Below are 20,510 nucleotides of genomic sequence, written 5' to 3'. Positions count from 1 at the left end.
AGATTAATTTTTTTATTTGATTTCAATTAAATTCAGATATTAAATATATATTTTAAATATGAATCAAATTTTAAATTAAAATATAAAAAATAAAAAAATTTAATTGAATTATATATTTTTATTAATTTATATATATTTTTAAAAATTTTATAAAATAAAAATAATTATTTTATATATAAATCTATTTAAATATTTTAAAATTTTTACTAAAATAATGTATAAAAAAAACCAAAATATTTAAAATTTAAAAATTAATAAATCGAATCAAATTAAACTAATGAAATTCAATTCGAATTGAATCAATTTAAAAATAATCAATTCAAATTTAAATTAAATTTTAAAATTTTATAATATTATTTATTATTTAAAAAATTAAATCAAATTTAATTCGATTCAAATTGTTATTATCTCTAAAACTTAAAGGATATCAACAAAATTGGAATGACACCCTGTATTTTATCGCAATTTACTGCTTTGATGATGGTATTTTTTTACCATGTTTTCACTTCCCCTTTTCTACTATCGTGTCATTGATTTTATCAGAGATTTACATATTTACATGTTTACCGTTGTGACTTCATTCTTCATTTGATTCATTGATGTAATGAATTTAACAAAAAGAGTACATCAAAGTGACTAAATACAATGTCCAAGGATTTTTCACTTACTCTCTTTCACTCTTTTGAATATGATTTTTTTTTATTTCATTATGATTAAATGAAATCACGAGAAAGTATGACATTATAATTAAGTATAGGTTTGAAATATTAGACTCACATGAACTAACCGAATCGGTAAAAAAGTGTCGTTTTGATCAATATTTGATTGATACAAGAAAATGTACCTTTGAAATTATTTAGAAAAAATTTAATTTTAAATTAGATCTAATAATTCGTATATTTGTATCATATAAAATATTAAAAATTTATATATTCGTGTCGTGTTTTATATAAAAATTATTTATTATAATTCGTATTAATATGAAAATATGAAATATTTTTTTTATTTTGTTAAATCTATTTATAGTTTTCACTAAAACTTTAAACTGTATTATTTTTTTATTTTTATTCGTATCATTTTAATATCGTATTATCTTGTCATATTTGAAAATTGTCTAAATTTGCTTTAAACAAAATTTGTAAATATCACTTTTTAAAAATTTAAATATTGTCAAATTCGAATTTAAAATTTAATCGAAACATTACACTTTTCAAAAATTAATTTTTTTATAAAATTGAGATTCAATTTCTAATACTTATATATATATTTAATTCTTCTCTAAACCTTGCCTCCTTTTAAAAAAAAAAAGTAAAAAGATATGGTAAAAAGTAAAAATGGCATTAGAAAAATCTAATTTGTGAAAGTTGGAGGCTAAATATCATAGCAGGCCTTTATGAAATTTGATTCTGTATGGTTCCTTTTATCTTTCACTTTTTGTTTATACATGATAAAGGGCCATTATAACTAGCTTTACTATTTGAGATTTGTTTTTTCTATGCTGCAATTTTGGCCATTTTTGCATGCTTGAAAACAAAATGGATTGGACTTGTTCTTCATGTTTCTGCATCCTTTTGAGTATGCAAAAAAAAAGTAAATACGTTAGAATCTGAAATTTAATTCATTTGATTGATATAATTATTTTTAAAAAGATAATATTTAATAAATTTAAATTTAAATTTTATTAATTACAATCCTTTCTCATTTATCAAATTACGACTTTTTTTATTAAAAAAATTTGATATGTTAAATTCAAAGTTGCATAACTATTTGCCCTTTTCATTCCTTTATATTGACAACTTATGTTCTGAATTTGACATCCCAAAGAAAATTTGCTGGCAATTGAAGCAACCCTTAATTATTCCAATCTTCTTTTTTCCTGATCAGTGAGATTAATTAAATAAATAAAATCTTTGTCCAATCCAAGAAAATTCAACTGAAATATGTATCCGACAATCATGCATGATTGTCTGGTAGTCGTATTTTTCTTTAAAGGAATTTCATTTATTTTCTTAATAATAAATCTATTTCATAATTACAAGTTACCTCAAAATTATGTAAATGGGAAAAACTCAATTGATTGAGAAATATTTTCTTTATCATCTCTCTTGATTTTTTTTTTTATAAAAAAGATGGTAACTTAATTAAAAATAAAAAATAATTATAGATATTTATTGATGATTTTATAAATTAATTAATCTAAATCTTAGATTTATTATCTCTATTAAATCCGAAAAATACTAAAATGACTTTGAATTAATCCTAAACTTAATTTAATTCGACTGTGAAATTAATTCAAAATTAAAATAATTTGAATCCGATATTAACCAAAATGATCGAATTAACACTATCTAGATGCTTCTTGATTCATAATTATAGCTCACACCCTCCTAAAAAAAAATTTGATGATAATTGGTATTTGAATTTGTGTATGACTGACATTCATCATAGCAAGGGTTCAAGTCCTACCTTATTGGTTCAGTAGGGCTGACACAAAACTTTATGAATGGTACTTGGCATGATTCCCTGATATAGGAAACTGAAAGATTAGTTGTGTTTTCAGGAATCAGGACCATACTGATCAGTCTCCCACGTGATCTTGGAAGCCCTGTTATAAAAACCACAGCCATGGCTGCAATATTATAAATGCCTTTAAAGAGCCCTTCTTCAACGGCAGCTTCAAACTATTCAACTATGATATGTTATGTCAATAAGGGTCGGCACAAGTGATTAAAGTTTAGAATCAACATATAAAATATTCGAATTCGAATTTTTATAAATTTTTATTAGTAAATAATTTAAAAATTTTAAAAATTTTTCATTAATGAAAGTTTAAAAAATATAAATAAATTTATAAATTTTCTTATAAATTGATAATTTATCTTAATTTTAAAAATAAGGTAACTTCCACTATTCTTAAATTTTTTTCTGAAAAAAAAAAATGATACGTTTGCAGTCAAAATGTTGCAGTCTAGACAATTAATTTTAGCCCCACACATATGCAAAGGGGGTTTTAATTTTTGGGTGTTTTGAGTTTAAAAAAAATGTACTTTTTAATTGAGATGCATGTCTAGAAGGAGTCAATTTTTAGGTGGATTTAGACTATTGTAACTTTGTTTAAAATGTAAAAGAAGTCAAATGCAACCCCTGTATCCAACTAACAGAAGCCTCTATTTGGAGGGATAGAATAAAAATAGTAGCAAAAGAACAAGTCAATCAATGTTTTGTGGGATGACTCCTCTATTATTACATATATGGAATCAAGAACACTAATTTATCATAATTCTTTATTGAGTTTTGATTTCCTGAATTAGGTTTCATAAAAATTATCAAGGAATCTTAACATGATTTAATCATAATCATAAAATCTTAACTCGTAATAAATAAGAGACATGGATTTTTTAGTTTGTGGTCCAAATATCAAATTAAAACTCGTTTTAAATAGATAATGAGATTGATTTTAATAAAATTAAATATAATAAATATAATTAAAAATTTTATATTAACTAAATTTTATTAAAATTAATATTTAAATTAAATTGATGAATTCAATTGCATTGCACTAAAGTTACGTTACAATCCAAACTTCTCAGAGACATGAAACTCTTTGGTAAGGATCAAATTTTTTGACTATTTCTTTCTTTTTAAAAGCAAAAGTAAAGAAAGATAACAGAAAGTCTTTTTTGAAGTATAAAAAATTGCAGATGCTAAATCAATCAAGACTAAGCAAAAAAGTAAAAGAATGTGTAAGAATTTAGGAGAATTATTATTACTTTAGGGGCAAAAATCCTCCACTAAAAGAAGAGAGATAGAGCACTAACGTTATTTAATGGGGGCCCTATGAACATGCTCCTCCCAAAGTCTTGTGCTGTATTATTCAAACTAAAACCCCTATTGCAAGGCCAAAATGGTAGAAATTATCAAAGGGAATTTTAATATGGTGGGGTCATTTTTTTTTTGTTTCTTGTGATTGAAATGACTTGATGAAGTATATACTATTCAAGCATCCTTAACTATCCCTTTGAAAAATACATCTAATCCAAATATCAAAAGTAGACTTTTGATGAGGATGGCCTACTAAACCCTCTAACCCAAAAGGCAAATTGTCATTTTCCCTTTCATCAAGGTGATTCCTGGCCAAGAAAAGGGTCTCCCATGATAGGGATAAAAATGGAGCTTTCCTCCTTTCCTCCTTTCTTCCTTTCTTCCTTTCTCTTTTTCTTTTTCCTTTTTAAAGAGTGATTGAGATAGATTAGACCAATATGAGTATTAATTTCATGAATTAAAATTCTTCTTATTGTCATATTTTTTTCTCCTTTTTCATACAAAAGGCAATAAAAACTTGTAAATTTCACTATCATCAAGAAACAAAACGAGGGTATCTTGTAATTTTACCATTAAGGCAATTTTTTTGGTTTTGAAGAACATTGCTCTATCATTTTTGTGTTGCTCTTTGATTTGATCCTTTGAAGGTGGGAAAAAAACCAAAAGAAAAAAGTGCTTTCTGGTAAGAATATTATTAATTGTCAATCTTTGAGGCTCCACTTGGGGTGCAATAAAAGTAAAGATTAGTCATTGCTTAAATGGGGTTTGCTAATATTCTCACTAATTTCCATTGGTCACATTGAAAAACTGAACTTTGTGAAAAGATAAGATGATTTTGGCCTAAAAAAAAGAAAAAAAAAAAAGAAAAGAAAGGATCAGCAGATGCTCACAATTTTCTTTTCTTTGTTTTTCTTTATTGCAATGTCAGCAAATCTTGACTCTTATTGAAAATATCATAGATAACTTAATAAAACATTGCTTAGTTTGAAATTTGATACAACCCCTTGGCCTTTTAATGACTGTTAGATGCTTTTCTAGGTGTTGTTTTAAGTCCATGTCCTTGACTTTGGTAACATTGAGCCCAGTCATAAAAAACAATTAAATATTAAAAATTATTAAACTAATTATAGAACGTTCCGGTTGTCTTTTCTGCATTATATATGCCCTTATCATTGACAATAAGCTAGGTTATGTTCATCTATTCAATTTTTTTGATCTAATTTTCTTAAGAATGCTTTCAAGAAAGTATTGCATTCAAAATTTTATTTTTGGAGTGTTTTCATGAAAATCGAACCGAGCCCGAATCAACTAAGAAAAAAGTTGTTTTTTTTTTTTTAACAAATAAACTATGGTACACTTGAAATGTTTAAAGTTTTCAAATTATAATGCACTCAACTACTTAAATTAAGCACATTATTCATTGTTGACTCAGTCATATTTTGTTTGGCAATTCTGGGTTTCAGGTCATGGGGCATTTTCACACTGATAGCTATGAGGAAAATTGCATACTATTTTTACATAATCTGGTAAAAGAATGAGGTTAAGAGGCAGTGAAATTTGCTTTCTTTTGCATTTTGAATGCAAATTTTTGTTGTTATTGCATTGGGACCTAAAACATATGGAAGCTGAAAAGGGAATTAACTTGTACCTCAAGGAAGAAAGAGTGAAGACTAGGAAAAAAAGAATGGGATAAGTACAAATTATGAGCACATTAGAATCCAAATCACCCCATCAATGAACTGAGGTAAATCAAATTTGTAAACTAAAACAAACTTGAATGTGAAATTCCATTGTCCATAAATAAAAACATTTCAATCAATTTCCATTGACATTAAGAAACTTTAGATTATGAAAAACCAGGAAATTTTGAAGCTGGAAAATCAACAATCGTTAACAATTTTCACTTAGATCATTTTTTTGTTTTCAGATTTCAGGTTCTGCAGCCTCTGAATGGAATTGAGAAACTCTGAAATGTTCTAATAAGAATTGAACATTGGTTAACAAGTTAACTGAACTAACTCCAGTGACTTTTATCTCCAAGAAATATGATAGACTATGATTGTTACTGAGTTACTGATTGAAAGGATGATTTGAACAAGACAAGCTTGCAATCTGTAACACTACCCCAGTAAGATAGCCAACACTTTTTTTTTTCTTTCATGACATGGTCACCTGATGTTAAGAAAAAAAATGCATTATTGTCTTTCTGACAAACTCTAAGGTGTGGCCATGGCAGGTTTTGGTACTCTTGGCAGGCACAGGTTTTGAAGCTGGATAGGCTGAACAATGCATGATTGGATGAACTGCATTAATGCTCTTCAAGGAACAAGGGTCCCATACAGGATCACCCTATTGGCCTACTCTCAAATTGTTTTAAAAGTGGGCATTAATATCAAAGGTTTTGTTGGGATTATATTATGGTCTAAAACTTTACTTCTTTTAGATAGCAAACCCATCTTGGTCAGATTCATAGGGCCCTGCCCTTCATCAATTCTCTTGAATTATCACCCTCAGTTTACATTTGGTTGTTGTGAAAATTTTAGTGGCTAATGTTGATGATGGCTACTTTGAACAATTAGGATTGGAATCCTTTGTATTTCTTTGAAGCCTCTCGATGGGATATATGTTTGTACTATGTAGTTAGGGCTTTCCTTTGCCATGGTGAATTTTTTATTCAAATGGGCTAGTAGGCTTGCCTAATGGCCCATCCAAGCTATCCTTCAATCAAAAAATCATGTAACAATTAGTGAGTTAACAGTTTTAGAAGATTATTTGATGACCTAATATAATCAACAATCCAAATTTTGGTTAAAGATCCTTTCAAAAAGGAGTTTTTGTTTTTGTGTGTTTTTTTTTTCTTTTGGCCAGTTGAGAAGAGATTCATGGTCAACATCTAAATTACAATTTGAATTTCACTCAAAATTTTTATCAATTTTAATTTAAAATAAATTTGACGATTCATATATTTATATGATATAAAACATTAAAATTTATATATTTGTATTATGTTTTATATGAAATTTTTAAGACGATATGAAAATATAAAATATATATTTTTAATTTTATTAAATTTATATATAGTTATATTTATTTAATATTCATACCATATTTTATATTGTATTTTAAATTATTAAATTTAATTTAAAATATTTTAAGCTAAAATTTTCATAAAAAAATAATAAAAAAACCCACCCAAATTAGCCTTCATTGTTTAACAAGGAGCTTTATTTTTCAACTATAAGCTCCAAGCTTTTGCTTGCGCCGACCATAACGGCTATATTTTTTAATTTGATCGGTTAATCCAATTATCTTAAAGGAGCGCTTTTTGAGTTTAAAATAAAAAGTATTTGCATATTTTTTTCAAAACAACTAGTTAATAAATTGGTAGGACCTATCTTTTTTGTTTTCATGAAAATAAATTTTGATTAATGCCTCTTGCTTGTGTAACAGAGACCAAAATTTATATAAATGAAAGAAATAATTTTAAAATTGCATTTTCATCTCTAATGAAAAATATAAATTTTGTCAACGATTATATAATTTATTGATAAAATACAAGATTCATAATCTCAAATAAAAAAATAAAATTTTTAGCTTAAAAATAAGTTAAATTAAATTTTTTCTTGATTAAGACGGGAAATATATGAGAATGAGTGAAATTTATATCTAATTAAGTTTGATTTATTTATAAATTAATTGAATTTTAATTAAGCCTAAGTTTGACATTTAATACATGAAGAATTAGAATAAGTGAACAAAATGATTAAAACTTATCTACAAATTAAATTAACAAAAAAAATTTCTAAATAAATGAAGATAAACACACAATTAGCAAGCAAGCTTTTTTTTTTCCCAAATGAGAAAAAAAAAAGAAAAAGGAAAAAAATAAAAGAGGAAAAGGAAAGAGTTGAAAGGAAATTATGGTCATTTCATACCAATAACATTCAAAAATCTCCAACGGTCATCTCCTTCCCCTGCTTTCAACAACTAAAAACCTCACCTTTCCCCTTTCTCTGTCTCTCCACATTCAAATTCAAACCCTCACTCTCTCTCTCCCAGAGACCACAAATCTCTTCTCTTCTTCTCTCTCCCATTCTCGAACAATGAAATCAACCACTGAAACTACCGTCGCCGCCGAGAATGGCCGTTTCTTGGGGAGCATTTCGAGGTCTTCGTTTCGAAATCTGCTTCCAAAATCAAAGCTTAAGAAAAGCGCTAACAAACCCAACTCTGAAAACACGCCTCCACTAGATCCCAACATTATTCAAGTTAACAACTCCGCCCAGTTTTCCCTCAAATCTCCACCGTCCAAATCGCTTACTTCTGACTCCTTGATCAACCCATCGGACGGTTTCCGTCAAACGTTGCCTCCCATGGACTCTTCCACCAAGGTAGGTGAAACTTAACAAAGATCCCTCCTTTTTATTTAAATTTTTAATTTTGATATTTATTTCGAATACTTTTGTGGAATTTAAGCAGAAGGAGGCTGTTGAATCTGAGGAACGGAAAGGAGAATTGGGGGATTTAGATCCATCAGTGAAGGTAAATTTAGAAACTTGATTATTAATTTTTTCTGGGTTTTTTTTAAATCTTTAGCAAAGTAGAAAGTTGGATGATTAATTGAAACTTGGTTTTTAGTGAAATTTAATTTTCATAATTTTTTTTTTTGGGATAAAAAGGTGGTAGTGAGAATTAGACCCATAAATGCTCAAGAAAAAGAAGTAGATCGGACAGTGAGGAAGGTTTCTTCAGATTCCTTAACCGTTGGTGACCGCAAATTCACATTTGATTCTGTTCTTGATTCAAATTCCAATCAGGTTAGTGAGTAGTCAGTACGTAATTGAAAATTTTTAAATCTTTTTATAAAGGGTGTTTTGACATCATAAACTATTTGTTTTTGGTGGCTGCCAGGAGGATGTTTTTCAGCTAATTGGTGTTCCTTTGGTTAAAAATGCATTAGCTGGTTACAACACTTCAATATTGTCATATGGACAGGTAGTTTCTAGAACATATTCTAAGCTCTCAATCTCTTAGGTGAGTACTTGTGTCAAGAAAAATTTTGATGGTCATGATTCATCAATAGACTGGAAGTGGAAAGACTTACACAATGTGGGGTCCACCAAGCGCTATGGTTGAGGATCCTTCACCTAGAAGCCACCAGGGGATTGTTCCTCGTATCTTCCAAATGTTGTTCTCTGAGATTCAAAGAGTACGCTATTCTCTTTTCCCTTTTTTTGAATTTTAGGAGTTTGGAAGTATAGTTCATTGATTCATATATCTTAAATTTATAGGAGCAAGAGAACCATGATGGGAAGCTGATAAATTATCAGTGCCGTTGCTCCTTTCTCGAGGTATGTACAGGTTTCCGAAGGCTTATATAAAACCAATGTCTGTACAGTTTGCTTCACATAATTGTAACGCGTTCTGCACGATTGATTTACAGATTTACAATGAGCAAATTGGGGATTTACTTGATCCAACTCAACGGAACCTTGAGGTAAATGTTTGCTATTCTTTTTTTCCCCTTCTAACAGTTTCTCAGGGCTTATTGCTTCATGTTGTATGATTGGTTTATTGGATATTGTATTTCAGATAAAGGATGATCCAAAGAATGGATTGTATGTTGAGAATTTGACTGAAGAATATGTTTCTAGCTATGAGGATGTAACTCAAATCTTGATTAAGGTGGGCGTGCAACATTTGTTATATGACAAGGTTTCTAAATAATGCTTTGAATGCATATTTATCTAGCTTGCTTTATCCTTATATGATATTGACATGCGAATTTGGGTCCATGCATGTATTGATTACTCTTTTATATATTTGTGTTACAGGGGCTTTCAAGTAAGAAGGTTGGAGCAACAACTGTAAATTCTAAGAGCTCTCGGTCTCACATTGTGTTTACTTTCGTCATCGAATCTTGGTGCAAGGTACAGCTAAATCTTGATTTTCTACCACTACGGTCAAGACAAGATTTAGTTCTACTAATCTTTTCTTTTGGGTGTCAGCCAGTCTGGTTTAGTTTCATGGCGTTTACTTTTATGGTGGATGTTGTTCAGTTCCATGATCAATGTGGCCAAATGTAATTATGCGCATCTAGGTTATAAGAGTTGCCACTCATAAAATAATGAGCTTATCATCATGGAGTTAACTCATTGTGTCAAAGCCTTCTTAGTTTCTTACATTGGAATGATCTTTGATTCTCGTACCACAGGGAGCCTCATCAAAATGTTTCAGCAGTTCAAAAACAAGCAGAATCAGCCTGATTGACCTTGCAGGCCTGGATAGAAACAAACTCGAAGATGTGGGTAGACAAAGTGTACAGGAAGGCAAAAATGTCAAGAAGTCCCTATCACATCTTGGGTATGTCTATCAGACCTTCACATAATCTGGAAGTCACTATGATGGTGTTGGTGTTTAGTTGTCAACATGTTTTAAGAATTGCAATGTAAATCTGTCATTATTGGGTATAGCTAGAGCTTCTTTATAATCTTTGTTTGTTTCATTGGTGTAGATATTTGGTGAACACTCTTGCAAAAGAAACTCAACCTGAAAAACCTGAAGATGCTCCTTATGGAGGTTCTTGTTTAACACGTATACTGAGAGAATCCCTTGGTGGCAACGCCAAGCTCACCGTTATTTGCAACATTTCTGCAGACAACAGGTATTCCAGTCTAATTACATTTTTTGACTTTGTTCATTATGGAATGTGAGCAGCAATAATGTTAAACCTTTAATAACATTAACCTTATTTTCTTTATGTACATAACCTTGTTAATAAACTGTTCTTGTTTTCAAAGGTCCATTGTTTGAGCGAAGCTCATTGTTTTTGACTGCAGAAATAGTAGTGAAATACTAAGCACTCTCAGATTTGGGCAAAGGATTAAATCTATAAGAAATGAGCCAGTAATTAATGAAATCTCCGAAGATGATGTCAATGACTTGAGTGATCAGATTCGTCAACTAAAGGTAGAAAAGTTTCTTCAAGAGTTACCCCTATTAACTTAATTTTTGTATCTTATCATGACCTGACTTGCTGTTATCAATTACAGGAAGAGCTTATAAGAGCAAAATCTGATGTATATAGCTCAGTTGGGAGTAAAAGTGGATATTTTGAAGGGTGGACTGCACGTGATAGCTTGAACCAATTAAGGGTAAGTCTTAACCGCTCTTTGATCCTCCCACGCATAGAAGATGATTATGAGGAAGAGATTAATATTGGTGAGGAAGATGTAAAGGAACTACGTCATCAGCTAGATTATCATAGCTCTTGTGACACAAACTTAAGAGATCCATCTGACAAGAGAGGTTCCATTCAGTCTTCTTCTGTAAAAGAAAGTTGTGAGACAGACTTGCTGAGTGAAGATGACGTTCATTGCCCAAAAGACACAGAGATAGAAGAAATTGATGTAGAAGGACTTCCCCCCATGGCCATTCCTGCATCAGCTGATGACCTTTCAATTACATCAAAAACCTTCAAGGCTGTTGATCCTTCAATTAGAAATAGCATCGCCATTAGCTCATGCCATCGGTCATCAATCCTCCAAGAGCCTACTTTGTCAGAGTCTCCCAAAATTGGAAATAATCCAAGGAAAAGCATAGCTGTCTCATCAGCACTTTTGGCTAGTCAGAACAATGTATCAGAGAGCTCAGAGTCGGAGGTATTACAACAGTCACTCAAACATAATGAGCACATCAGGTCCTCATTACGTTCAAGCAAGATATTTTCAGGAGCTACAGAGTCTTTGGCTGCCAGCCTTCAAAGAGGCCTGCAGATTATTGATTATCACCAGAGTAGTTCAGCCTCCAACAGATCTTCAGTTGCCTTCTCTTTTGAACACTTAATGCTGAAGCGTAGTCCTGCAGCAGACAAGGCCAATGCTTCTGTTCAAACATTATCAGATGACAAACAATCTTCAGATGAACCATCTACTCCATTGCTTTGTTCATCTTGCCAAAGGAAGTTTGACAATAATAACCCTAACGGGGTTCAGGATAGCTTGAAGACATGGATTGTAGCCGTTGATCAACAGAAAGATGGAAAGACCACAGTATGTTCAGACTGGCTCTTGTTTTATGTTCTCTTTTATGTTTTCCTTGTTCTATAGTCATTAGTTTTGTTGTTTTGTTGCTTCTATTTCAGGCTGTAGCAAGGGATTTGGCAGAGGCCACCAAAAGAGAGAAAGCCCTCGAAAGTGTTTGTATGGAGCAAGCAGCCAAAATTGAGCAGTTAAACCATCTGGTAATAATTTTATTCAACTTTTTAATAACAAGATGCCCAATACTTGGGTTATATTTGACAGTCTGAACTTCTACAGGTAGAGCAATACAAACATGCGAGAGAAAATTCCACGATTGAAGATGCTCCTGAGTCTCGGAAGAATGAAATAATACCATTTGAGCGGTCCAACAATGGTGAAAATGGAAAAGAAAGTTTTGATCAGAATGAAAAGGAAGCACTGCTTCAGGAAATTCAAACATTAAAGAGCAAATTGCAGTCATATACTGCATCTCCAAACAAGTCTACTGAAAAACTGAGATCCTCTTTGTTGTCATGTTCCATTCAATTGCGAAAAAGTGTAGACTGTCGTGATAACAGTGAGGAAGAACTTGAGAAGGAAAGACAGAGATGGATGGAAATGGAAAGTGATTGGATATCATTAACTGATGAACTCAGGATGGACCTTGAATCCAACCGCTGCCGTGCAGAGAAAGTAGAGATGGAACTGAAATTGGAGAAGAAGTGCACTGAGGAGTTGGATGATGCTCTTAGTAGAGCTGTCCTTGGGCATGCTAGAATGGTTGAACACTATGCTGAACTACAAGAAAAATACAATGATCTGGTTGCTAAGCACCGGGCAATAATGGAAGGGATAGCAGAGGTAAAGAGGGCAGCAGCAAAGGCAGGAGCCAAAGGTCATGGCACACGTTTTGCAAAATCCTTGGCTGCTGAGCTTTCAGCTCTTAGAGTGGAGAGGGAAAGGGAGAAAGAATTCTTGAAAAAGGAGAACAAAAGTCTCAGAATCCAGCTTAGAGACACTGCAGAAGCTGTTCATGCTGCTGGAGAACTCCTTGTTAGGCTGAGAGAGGCTGAGCAAGCTGCCTCTGTAGCAGAGGTAAATTGAGTGAAAATTTACATATTTTCATGACAAGAACTTTATTATTGATCCAAACTTGAGTGCCATTTTTGCGTTGCGTTACAGGAGAACTTTAGTAATGTTCAGCAAGAGAATGAAAAGTTAAAGAAGCAAGTGGAGAAGCTGAAAAGAAAACACAAGATGGAGATGATCACCATGAAGCAGTACCTTGCAGAGAGCAGATTGCCTGAATCTGCACTGCAACCTCTATATCGTGATGATTCAGCACACAACAGCAGTGCAATTCCAGATGATGATCAGGCATGGAGAGCAGAATTTGGAGCAATATATCAAGAACATTACTAATTCATCCAAGGAAATCAGATCCTACTTGGGTCAAAATGAATATAATAATACTACTTTTCTTGTATAACATCTAATCATTATATGCTTTCAATTTCATATATGTTGAATACTTGAATGTGTCTAGTGTTGAAATTTGTTGGAGTTAATTTCATTACATGAACTTTGTGTGTAATGTGATTAAAAAAAGGTGGGGTTTGACTTTTTTATTAACTTGATTTTAATGTATTTGGTGATTTTTGTGTTTATATCATATAAAATATTTAAATTTATGTATTTATATCATGTTTTATTAAAAATTACAATTACGAAAATATAAAATAATTATAATAATTATTAAAATTTTAACTCATATTTTTTATTTATATTATATTACGTATCGTATCATTTTTTTTTTTTTTTGCCAATATACTTCACTTAAAAACTTCTTAAACCTTGCCGTTTGATTTAAGGTCAAAATGTTTAAAAAAATATATAGATACAAATAAAATCCCGTTCATGAAAAAATCTAGATAAAACGACGTCGTATGCAGATAAGCAAAATATATTGGGTGCTTTCTTTTTCCCAAGCGATAGCTACACGGAGAAAAGTGAGAAAAAAAAAAAAAAAAACCCAGATTGTTTTGAACAAAAATGGCTACTTTGGATTCTTCGAACTCTTCACCTGAAAAAACTGATCTTGAAACTAACCCTAATTCTAGTTCTTCAAAAGCTGTAATCCCAATTCCTCCCAATTCCAATTCCCCTGCCGTGTGCCTCTTCCAATTCGCAGGAGACTCCGTCGCTGGTGCCTTCATGGGCTCCATCTTTGGCTACGGTATCTTTTTTTCTCTTTTCTTTTGAAAATATTTGATGCCTCATATCTCTGTTCTTTTGAAAAAAGTTAGGCTTTTCTCGTTCTGGGTTTTCTTGGGGGGTAAAAGAACAAATTTTTGGGAATTTTCATTAAATTTCCTGGTAAGTTTAGTTTGATGCTGTTTATTAATCTGCGGTTTTGAGGATTTTGAATAAAGATCAAAACTTTTTTTTTCTTTTTAAATTTGGTTTTGTTATAGGAATGTTGAGTTGAAACTTGAAAGCGTTATAATAATTTGCTTATGGACTAATGGTATTGTTTGAGTGGATAATATGGTCATAATGTTGAACAGTGGATTTTTCAGCATCTTGAATTGTAATTTAGATTGAAAATTTTCTTCTCTTGGAATTGTTAAAGTGGTATTATCCCAAATCTAATTTCTTGTAATCTTATATTCAAGTTGGACTTTTTCACTAACAAATAATTTTAAGTTGGATGCTTAATGTGGTATTAAAGTCAGAATTTTCTTCTGTTACCCTTTTCAAATCTTTTACATGATAGGCATTTTACATCTCAGTCTACATGGGACGAGGGTCTATTAAAGTGATGTTATCTCACGTCTAATAAATATCTAATTTCTCTTTTCACATACTGCTAATTGGTTTTAAGTTGGATACTTAACAAGAATAATGGTGCTTTTGCTGCACTATGTCTTTAAGCTTGAACATTACCCTTATGGGAACTTTGGACCTTTAAGAGACCGAGCTATTATGTGTGTGAGCTTGTGACGATTGAGAAGTAGGATTCTATGCTTTCTTTCAGGATATAGGTTGCCGTAAATTGCATGTTAAATGCCCTGAATTTTATTAATTTGTGTGGTACTTCAAGGTTAGAGTTGCCACTGAGCAATTTTTTGCGTGGAATATTCTACTAAACAATCTGAACTTGGATTCTTAATTAGCATCTGAACTTGGATTCTTAATTAACATTTGTTGTGGGTCATCTGTTTGTTTGAAATCAAGTCTATGCTTTCTTTAATTTTCTCTTTCCACATTTGTTTCAGGTTCCGGATTGATTAAAAAGAAAGGCTTTAAAGGATCCTTTGTGGAGGCGGGATCTTATGCAAAGGTATGAGAATCTCATGATTCTAGAATAATGTGATTAACTTGTAATTTTAACCCCTTGAGTGAACAAATGTCTACGGTCTCTTATATATTTTCCATTTATAGACATTTGCAGTTTTGTCGGGTGTACACTGTTTGGTTGTTTGCTTTTTGAAGAGGCTGCGGGGAAAAGATGATGGTATGCCTTGTAAAAATCAGAGAAATGTCTCTTTTTTTTTGTGCATGGTTTGTTGATATATGGTAATGCTGTCTTTCTCTGCAGTTATTAATGCTGGTGTAGCTGGATGTTGCACTGGACTTGCTCTAAGTTTCCCAGGTATGGGAATCTGGGGTTCATTCTTTTGCTATAAAATACAGGTTTCAGTTTGAAGCTTATTTTTTCTTGCAATGAAATGGTTATATGCAGGTGCACCCCAGGCACTTCTACAGAGCTGTCTAACATTTGGGGCATTCTCATTTGTCATGGACGGGTTTAACAAGCAGCAGCCAGCACTGGCACATTCATTGTCTGTGAGAAACAAGAGCGGGTCCTACAACGGACCTCGTCCTTTAGCACTCCCTCTTTCACTCCCTATTCCAGATGAGCTGAAAGGAGCTTTTTCTTCTTTCTGGAAGTCGTTGGTAAAACCAAATAAAGGCAGGTTTCCTCCAGCTAACTGATGGGGGGCCATTGTTATTTTTCTGTTATTTGTAGATTGTTGCAAGTGGTGAAAATGTATGCTGAAGTTTTTGTTGAGATTTTGAAGCTTTTGCAAGTAGAAATTTGAAATTGTTTCTTTCTTATGTTGCATTCGATTTCTCAGCTCTTGATTCAGTTATATGGTATATAGGACGATGTGCTGTATGCAAAGCTTGCTTCAAGCATGCATGGATTAACGTGTGATCCATTTGTTCAGAATTAAATTCCTTGATTGATTGATACTAATCATAGACCCATATCTCGACTCTAATAATCAAATCTAATGAATTGGCCACAATCATCAATTCAAATAACTACTCTAGTATAAGAATGGAATTCATTTCCATATTCTAAAACGCTATCACTCTATGTTATCTGCCATCTTCTTATATAGCGGAAGGAAATCCAAACCCCAGCATGTAAAGGTGACAAATAGGTGGGATCGGGACATTTCAGATTTGGGTGAGCTCAGATTTGAGTTTTCTTGGTCGGGATTTTGGATTCGGGTTCATTTAATACATATCTTTGGGGAAAGGAAAGTGGTCTGTTTTATACGGCAAACATCCTATGGTAAGATTCTTACAAAGTGATTTTATTACCATAAGTTGGTCTTAATTTTAAAAAATATTCCAAAACATTCCTTTTTTGAATCCCAAATCTTTGATTTACTAAAAAAGCTATTTATATAAACCAACTCAGCTAATCATCTCTTCCCCCAAAACTTGTTAAACCATCCTCTCTTTCATATCCGGTCAAGAAATCTCCCTTTGTTCCTTTCATTTTTATCCAACAAAATCCAATGGACTCCGGATCATCTTCATGCACAGTTATATTAGTTATTTTTTTCTTTGTTATCTCTTTTGAAGTGTTTGGTACTTTTGTTTATTACTGTTTTTTTTGGTTGATTTCAGACATTCATCCTTAGAGTGGATACTCAGACTCCAGGCTGGGAAAAATCCATGATCAAAGTCTTGTAGGGAATTCCAGGTATTCATTTGAAAACTTAGTGAAAATATATATTTTTTTTGTTTTGTCTAGTCTAATCATTCATTTTCTTTGTTGCTCTTCTATCAGGTGCTACTTTCTCCACTGATACAAATGGTTTGGCTCGTGTTTCTGGTAACATAGACCCTGGCAAAACTCTTAAACTGCTAGCAAAAGCAGGGAAACATGCTCAGTTGTACTCGATTGACTCTGGAACCAATCAACCTTCTGAAAGAAGAGGTCATCACCATCACTTTTTCGATGATTCCCGTGGAAGATATTGGCAAATTAACCATCAATATTACCAGTAGCCTTATCCATTTCCCCCTCCTCGGTTTCTTCCCCAACCTCCAATGCGTCCGTAACACTTTTATGCCAGTGAACCAGTTAGTGCATGATTATGTGAATATGATTATCAGACAACATTGTCATGTTTGACTTGTTTTACAAGTCAATTAGGATCTTGGTACTTATTATTATTACTAGGACTTGAATTATCCCAGGTGGTGAAGGTTTTTTTATACTTAACTATTTTGTTTGAAATGGAAATATATTGTATTCTTCTCATGATTTTAATGAAATGAAGAACATGAAGTTGTTTTCATGTTTGCAGATTGAATGAATTCTAAAGTTCTATTTCATTCACCAATAATTAGAACATCATTAATCCTAAAGATACACCCTTTAACTCGTTAGAAACAATTTTATGCAGCAATCTTTCATGAAAGAGACTAAGCAAATTCCTGCCTCATATCCGATAGAAGCATCATTTAATCTCCATAGGAAAATTTCTTGCCAATTAACTTAATATCTGACGGATCAATCTCTTCGATTCTTGATGACTTTTTTTTTTTTTTTTGATTTAGGTGCAAATATAGGAGAACTTGTAATATTTCTGTAACACAAGAACTTTGGAATATCTTCGGTTACATAATCTATCAAAACATTCTTAATTTGCAAGCTAATCAGGGAAGTTCAACATAGGAGTAAGAAACTAGAATTTCTCAACCCTGATTTTCAGCAATGGATAGTAACTTTCAGTTTCAGGAAAACCTTGATTCCAGCCCTTTGGAAATCTACAATTAAACTTGTAACTGTGGAAACTTTAAATTTACTATTAAACTGATCTAATTAAACCATGAAAACTCCTTTTAGCCGCGTGGGAAGATTCACGAGGAAATCATAACTTTGTTTTAATAGCTTTGTTTCCCTCTAAACAGTTGAAAAAAGATATACCTAAAGATTCTATAAATTCTTTGCCTCTCATGGTCTCTTAACTCCACTTAATCCCTCTATCAAGGCACCATCAAGAAAATCTTCCCTTCTGCCAAGAAAAACACAAAAACAAAGACATTCTTCTCTATTTCATCAACATGTTTTCATCTGATTCATCATCAGAACAATACTTGGTTAGTGTCATCTTCTTTTAATTCTTAATTTTGATGCAACATAGTACTTGAATCAGCTTGATTAATGAACGGTCTTTCTTTTTGGTAATGGCTATGTAGACTTTGGGTCTAAGAGTTAACCCCCAATCTCCAGGATGGTATGAAAGTCTGACCAAAGTTTTGAAGAATATCAAAGGTATTTTTATCCCTCTCCTGCTCCTTATCCATGTTTGATGGAAAACAAAGTTCTTTAGACGTTGATTACAATGCTTGTGTAGGAGCAGCATACACCGTAGATGGAGAACAAGGTATGGCTCTTGTTCCTGGTAGTGCAAACTCCAAATCAATTCTGATGAAGCCGAGAAAATCAGGTTCTGATGTTGTCTCGATCGAGACCGGAAAGCCAAATACTTATGGCAGCCGTGGATGCTATGAAACTGATCCATATCTTCAGTACCCTTATCAGTATGGTCAGCAGCCTGGTTACCATTACAGCAGCTATCATGATCCCTATGTTCCTAATCCACCACATTTTGAACCTTACAGCTCTTGGTCCACTCGCTACTATTAGAGTTGTTGATCATAGACAATTGGAACTTTCTTTTATCCATTTGTCTAATGATTTTCATTTGATTTTTTCGGATAAACCCCTTTTTTTGTTTTGTTTTTATGAATGAATCCGTCTATTATTAGGATTCATATGGATGCAACAGAAGTTCTAATGATATTTTAACTCTTTTGTTTACATGATTAATATAAAGACTTGACTTTGTTTATACTTTGTTTTTATTTTCTTCTTTCAGTTTATGTTGAAAGTACTTTGCTTGATATCTACTGTGGGATTTAGAGCATTAGTTTTTCCTCAGTTCTACCACCACAAATAGAGCAGTACTTGGATTAATTTGCACTATAATCAATAAGTGAAATTTCAATCTTGATGCAATATGTTAGTCTTAACTATGAAAAGAAATGAAGATATGTATGATTCGTTTAGATGAACGGTGTGGCAAAACCACAGCTTGGTCCATCCAAATGAAGCATTAATCTTGCTAAAGCCACAATTAAGCAAAGTTTGATTATGAAATTGCAATTTGCAACCTTTGTTGATTGAATCTTTATGGTTGATATTCTGACCACATTTTTCCTATATCTCTCATTGTCATTGGGGCATTAATACTTAACATTAATTTTTCCACCATTACAAATCTTTTTTTTTTCCTTTATAATCGCGACTTCAGAGATTGAACTTAGCATTAAAACTAAAAGTCTAGTATTCTATTAACAGATTGCATGACAGTTGACGACATTGCGTTACAAATCTCCAATCAAATTAATATAACCTATTAGAAGCTTTTACTGTTAGTGTGTGTGTGTGTGTGTATAAAGCATAGCCAGTCAGTCCAAAGGTATTTTATAACAGAGTTCATATTATATCACACAGTTTTTGCTAAGTTTGATGTATATCATGCAAGTTATCATTACTACATCACAGAAAATATTTTTGATATCATCTTCATTAAAGCAGAGGGAAAAAATTTTAGCACTCCAAAAGGCATTGACTTATTCATTTTCTCAACTTTTCGTTTTTACATATTCAAGAACAAGATCCTTTTTCTGTCTTCTATCAATGGCTGGAGAACCTTCAGGCGTGGTAATTGAACTACTTCTTTATTGAATTCATGTTTTTCTTTTTCATTATTTTTTGCCTTTTATGAGCTCAAAATTTTCTTGTAGACTTGTATTTTGGAATTGGATACTGATGCTCCTGGCTGGCACATGACAATGATTAAATTATTCAAGTCTATCTGAGGTTTTTGTCTTCTTTTTCTCTGCTTTTTGTTTATTTAGTTTCTTTTCTGATGCCAATTAATATTTAATTTTTTTTATCAGATGTATCTTACTCCATTGATGCACAATTATCTTACTCCATTGATGCACAAGCAAAGTTAGCACATGTTTCTGGTAAAATTGACAAAGAACTACTATTAAAGTTGCTAGCAAAAGCAAAAACACATGCTCGTGCTATCAAATAAACTATGGAATTGATCTTCTGAAACCGGCATCAGAGCCTATGATGGTAACTAAACTATGAATTTCTTTACCTTCCACTAATTTTCTTCATTGAAAATACTTGAAAAAGGGCACAATTTTCTTGCAGAAATGTGTTTTGCTAGTGGATACTGATATTCCTGGTTGGCACAAGACAATGTGTCTATTGTTCAAGTCTATGCAAGGTGTGCTTTCCCTTTTTTTCTTCTTCATTCAACTTCATATTCT

General features: G+C 32.0%; 3 protein-coding genes across 5 annotated transcripts; all 3 read left to right on the top strand.

The window, feature by feature from the left end:
* The first annotated feature begins 7,837 nt into the window (after nt 1–7,837).
* LOC111275625 (kinesin-like protein KIN-12F) lies at nt 7,838–13,475 on the top strand. Its single transcript, XM_022861065.2, has 16 exons — nt 7,838–8,213; nt 8,302–8,364; nt 8,502–8,639; nt 8,734–8,817; nt 8,906–9,031; nt 9,114–9,173; nt 9,266–9,319; nt 9,415–9,507; nt 9,657–9,752; nt 10,037–10,185; nt 10,337–10,486; nt 10,662–10,791; nt 10,875–11,873; nt 11,966–12,064; nt 12,141–12,938; nt 13,026–13,475. Exons 1-16 carry the CDS (start codon nt 7,926–7,928, stop codon nt 13,263–13,265), a joined length of 3,567 nt encoding a protein of 1,188 aa, XP_022716800.2. The 5' UTR covers nt 7,838–7,925; the 3' UTR covers nt 13,266–13,475.
* Nucleotides 13,476–13,822: 347 nt separating this feature from the next.
* On the top strand, nt 13,823–15,972 carry LOC111275627 (chloroplastic import inner membrane translocase subunit TIM22-2-like). Its single transcript, XM_022861067.2, has 5 exons — nt 13,823–14,079; nt 15,122–15,186; nt 15,288–15,360; nt 15,445–15,498; nt 15,589–15,972. The coding sequence occupies exons 1-5, from the start codon at nt 13,896–13,898 to the stop codon at nt 15,840–15,842; spliced, it is 630 nt and encodes a 209-aa protein (XP_022716802.2). The 5' UTR covers nt 13,823–13,895; the 3' UTR covers nt 15,843–15,972.
* A 283-nt stretch (nt 15,973–16,255) lies between these two features.
* Nucleotides 16,256–19,009, top strand: LOC111275628 (uncharacterized). 3 transcript variants are annotated; one of them, XM_089754550.1, is made up of 5 exons: nt 16,256–16,431; nt 16,773–16,848; nt 16,936–18,254; nt 18,354–18,429; nt 18,518–19,009. In XM_089754550.1, exons 3-5 carry the CDS (start codon nt 18,219–18,221, stop codon nt 18,802–18,804), a joined length of 399 nt encoding a protein of 132 aa, XP_089610676.1. In that variant the 5' UTR covers nt 16,256–16,431; nt 16,773–16,848; nt 16,936–18,218; the 3' UTR covers nt 18,805–19,009. The 3 variants fall into 3 exon arrangements, 2 of the variants coding, with proteins under 2 accessions (XP_089610676.1, XP_022716803.2); XR_016333715.1 differs by lacking the exons at nt 18,354–18,429; nt 18,518–19,009 and having other exon boundaries at nt 16,295–16,431; nt 16,990–17,128; XM_022861068.2 differs by lacking the exons at nt 16,256–16,431; nt 16,773–16,848 and having other exon boundaries at nt 18,102–18,254; nt 18,512–19,009.
* The last annotated feature ends 1,501 nt before the right edge of the window (nt 19,010–20,510 follow it).

This window comes from Durio zibethinus, chromosome 25 (genome assembly GCF_047325235.1).
Source record: "Durio zibethinus cultivar Kanyao isolate XHJ-2024 chromosome 25, ASM4732523v1, whole genome shotgun sequence".
Classification (NCBI taxonomy): Eukaryota; Viridiplantae; Streptophyta; class Magnoliopsida; order Malvales; family Malvaceae; genus Durio; species Durio zibethinus.
Note: the sequence above shows the minus strand (reverse complement) of the source record. Positions and strands in the feature narration are given on the sequence as shown.

Excerpts from the sequence above, each read along its gene's own strand:
- LOC111275625 (XM_022861065.2), top strand. The coding sequence starts at position 7,926 with ATGAAATCAACCACTGAAACTACCGTCGCCGCCGAGAATGGCCGTTTC. Across the intron at positions 9,174-9,265 it reads GCCGTTGCTCCTTTCTCGAG|ATTTACAATGAGCAAATTGG; the intron begins GTATGTACAGGT and ends ATTGATTTACAG. Across the intron at positions 11,874-11,965 it reads AGAAAGATGGAAAGACCACA|GCTGTAGCAAGGGATTTGGC; the intron begins GTATGTTCAGAC and ends CTTCTATTTCAG.
- LOC111275627 (XM_022861067.2), top strand. The coding sequence starts at position 13,896 with ATGGCTACTTTGGATTCTTCGAACTCTTCACCTGAAAAAACTGATCTT. Across the intron at positions 14,080-15,121 it reads GGGCTCCATCTTTGGCTACG|GTTCCGGATTGATTAAAAAG; the intron begins GTATCTTTTTTT and ends CATTTGTTTCAG. Across the intron at positions 15,499-15,588 it reads ACTTGCTCTAAGTTTCCCAG|GTGCACCCCAGGCACTTCTA; the intron begins GTATGGGAATCT and ends GGTTATATGCAG.
- LOC111275628 (XM_022861068.2), top strand. The coding sequence starts at position 18,219 with ATGTTTTCATCTGATTCATCATCAGAACAATACTTG. Across the intron at positions 18,255-18,353 it reads CATCATCAGAACAATACTTG|ACTTTGGGTCTAAGAGTTAA; the intron begins GTTAGTGTCATC and ends ATGGCTATGTAG. Across the intron at positions 18,430-18,511 it reads AGTTTTGAAGAATATCAAAG|GAGCAGCATACACCGTAGAT; the intron begins GTATTTTTATCC and ends ATGCTTGTGTAG.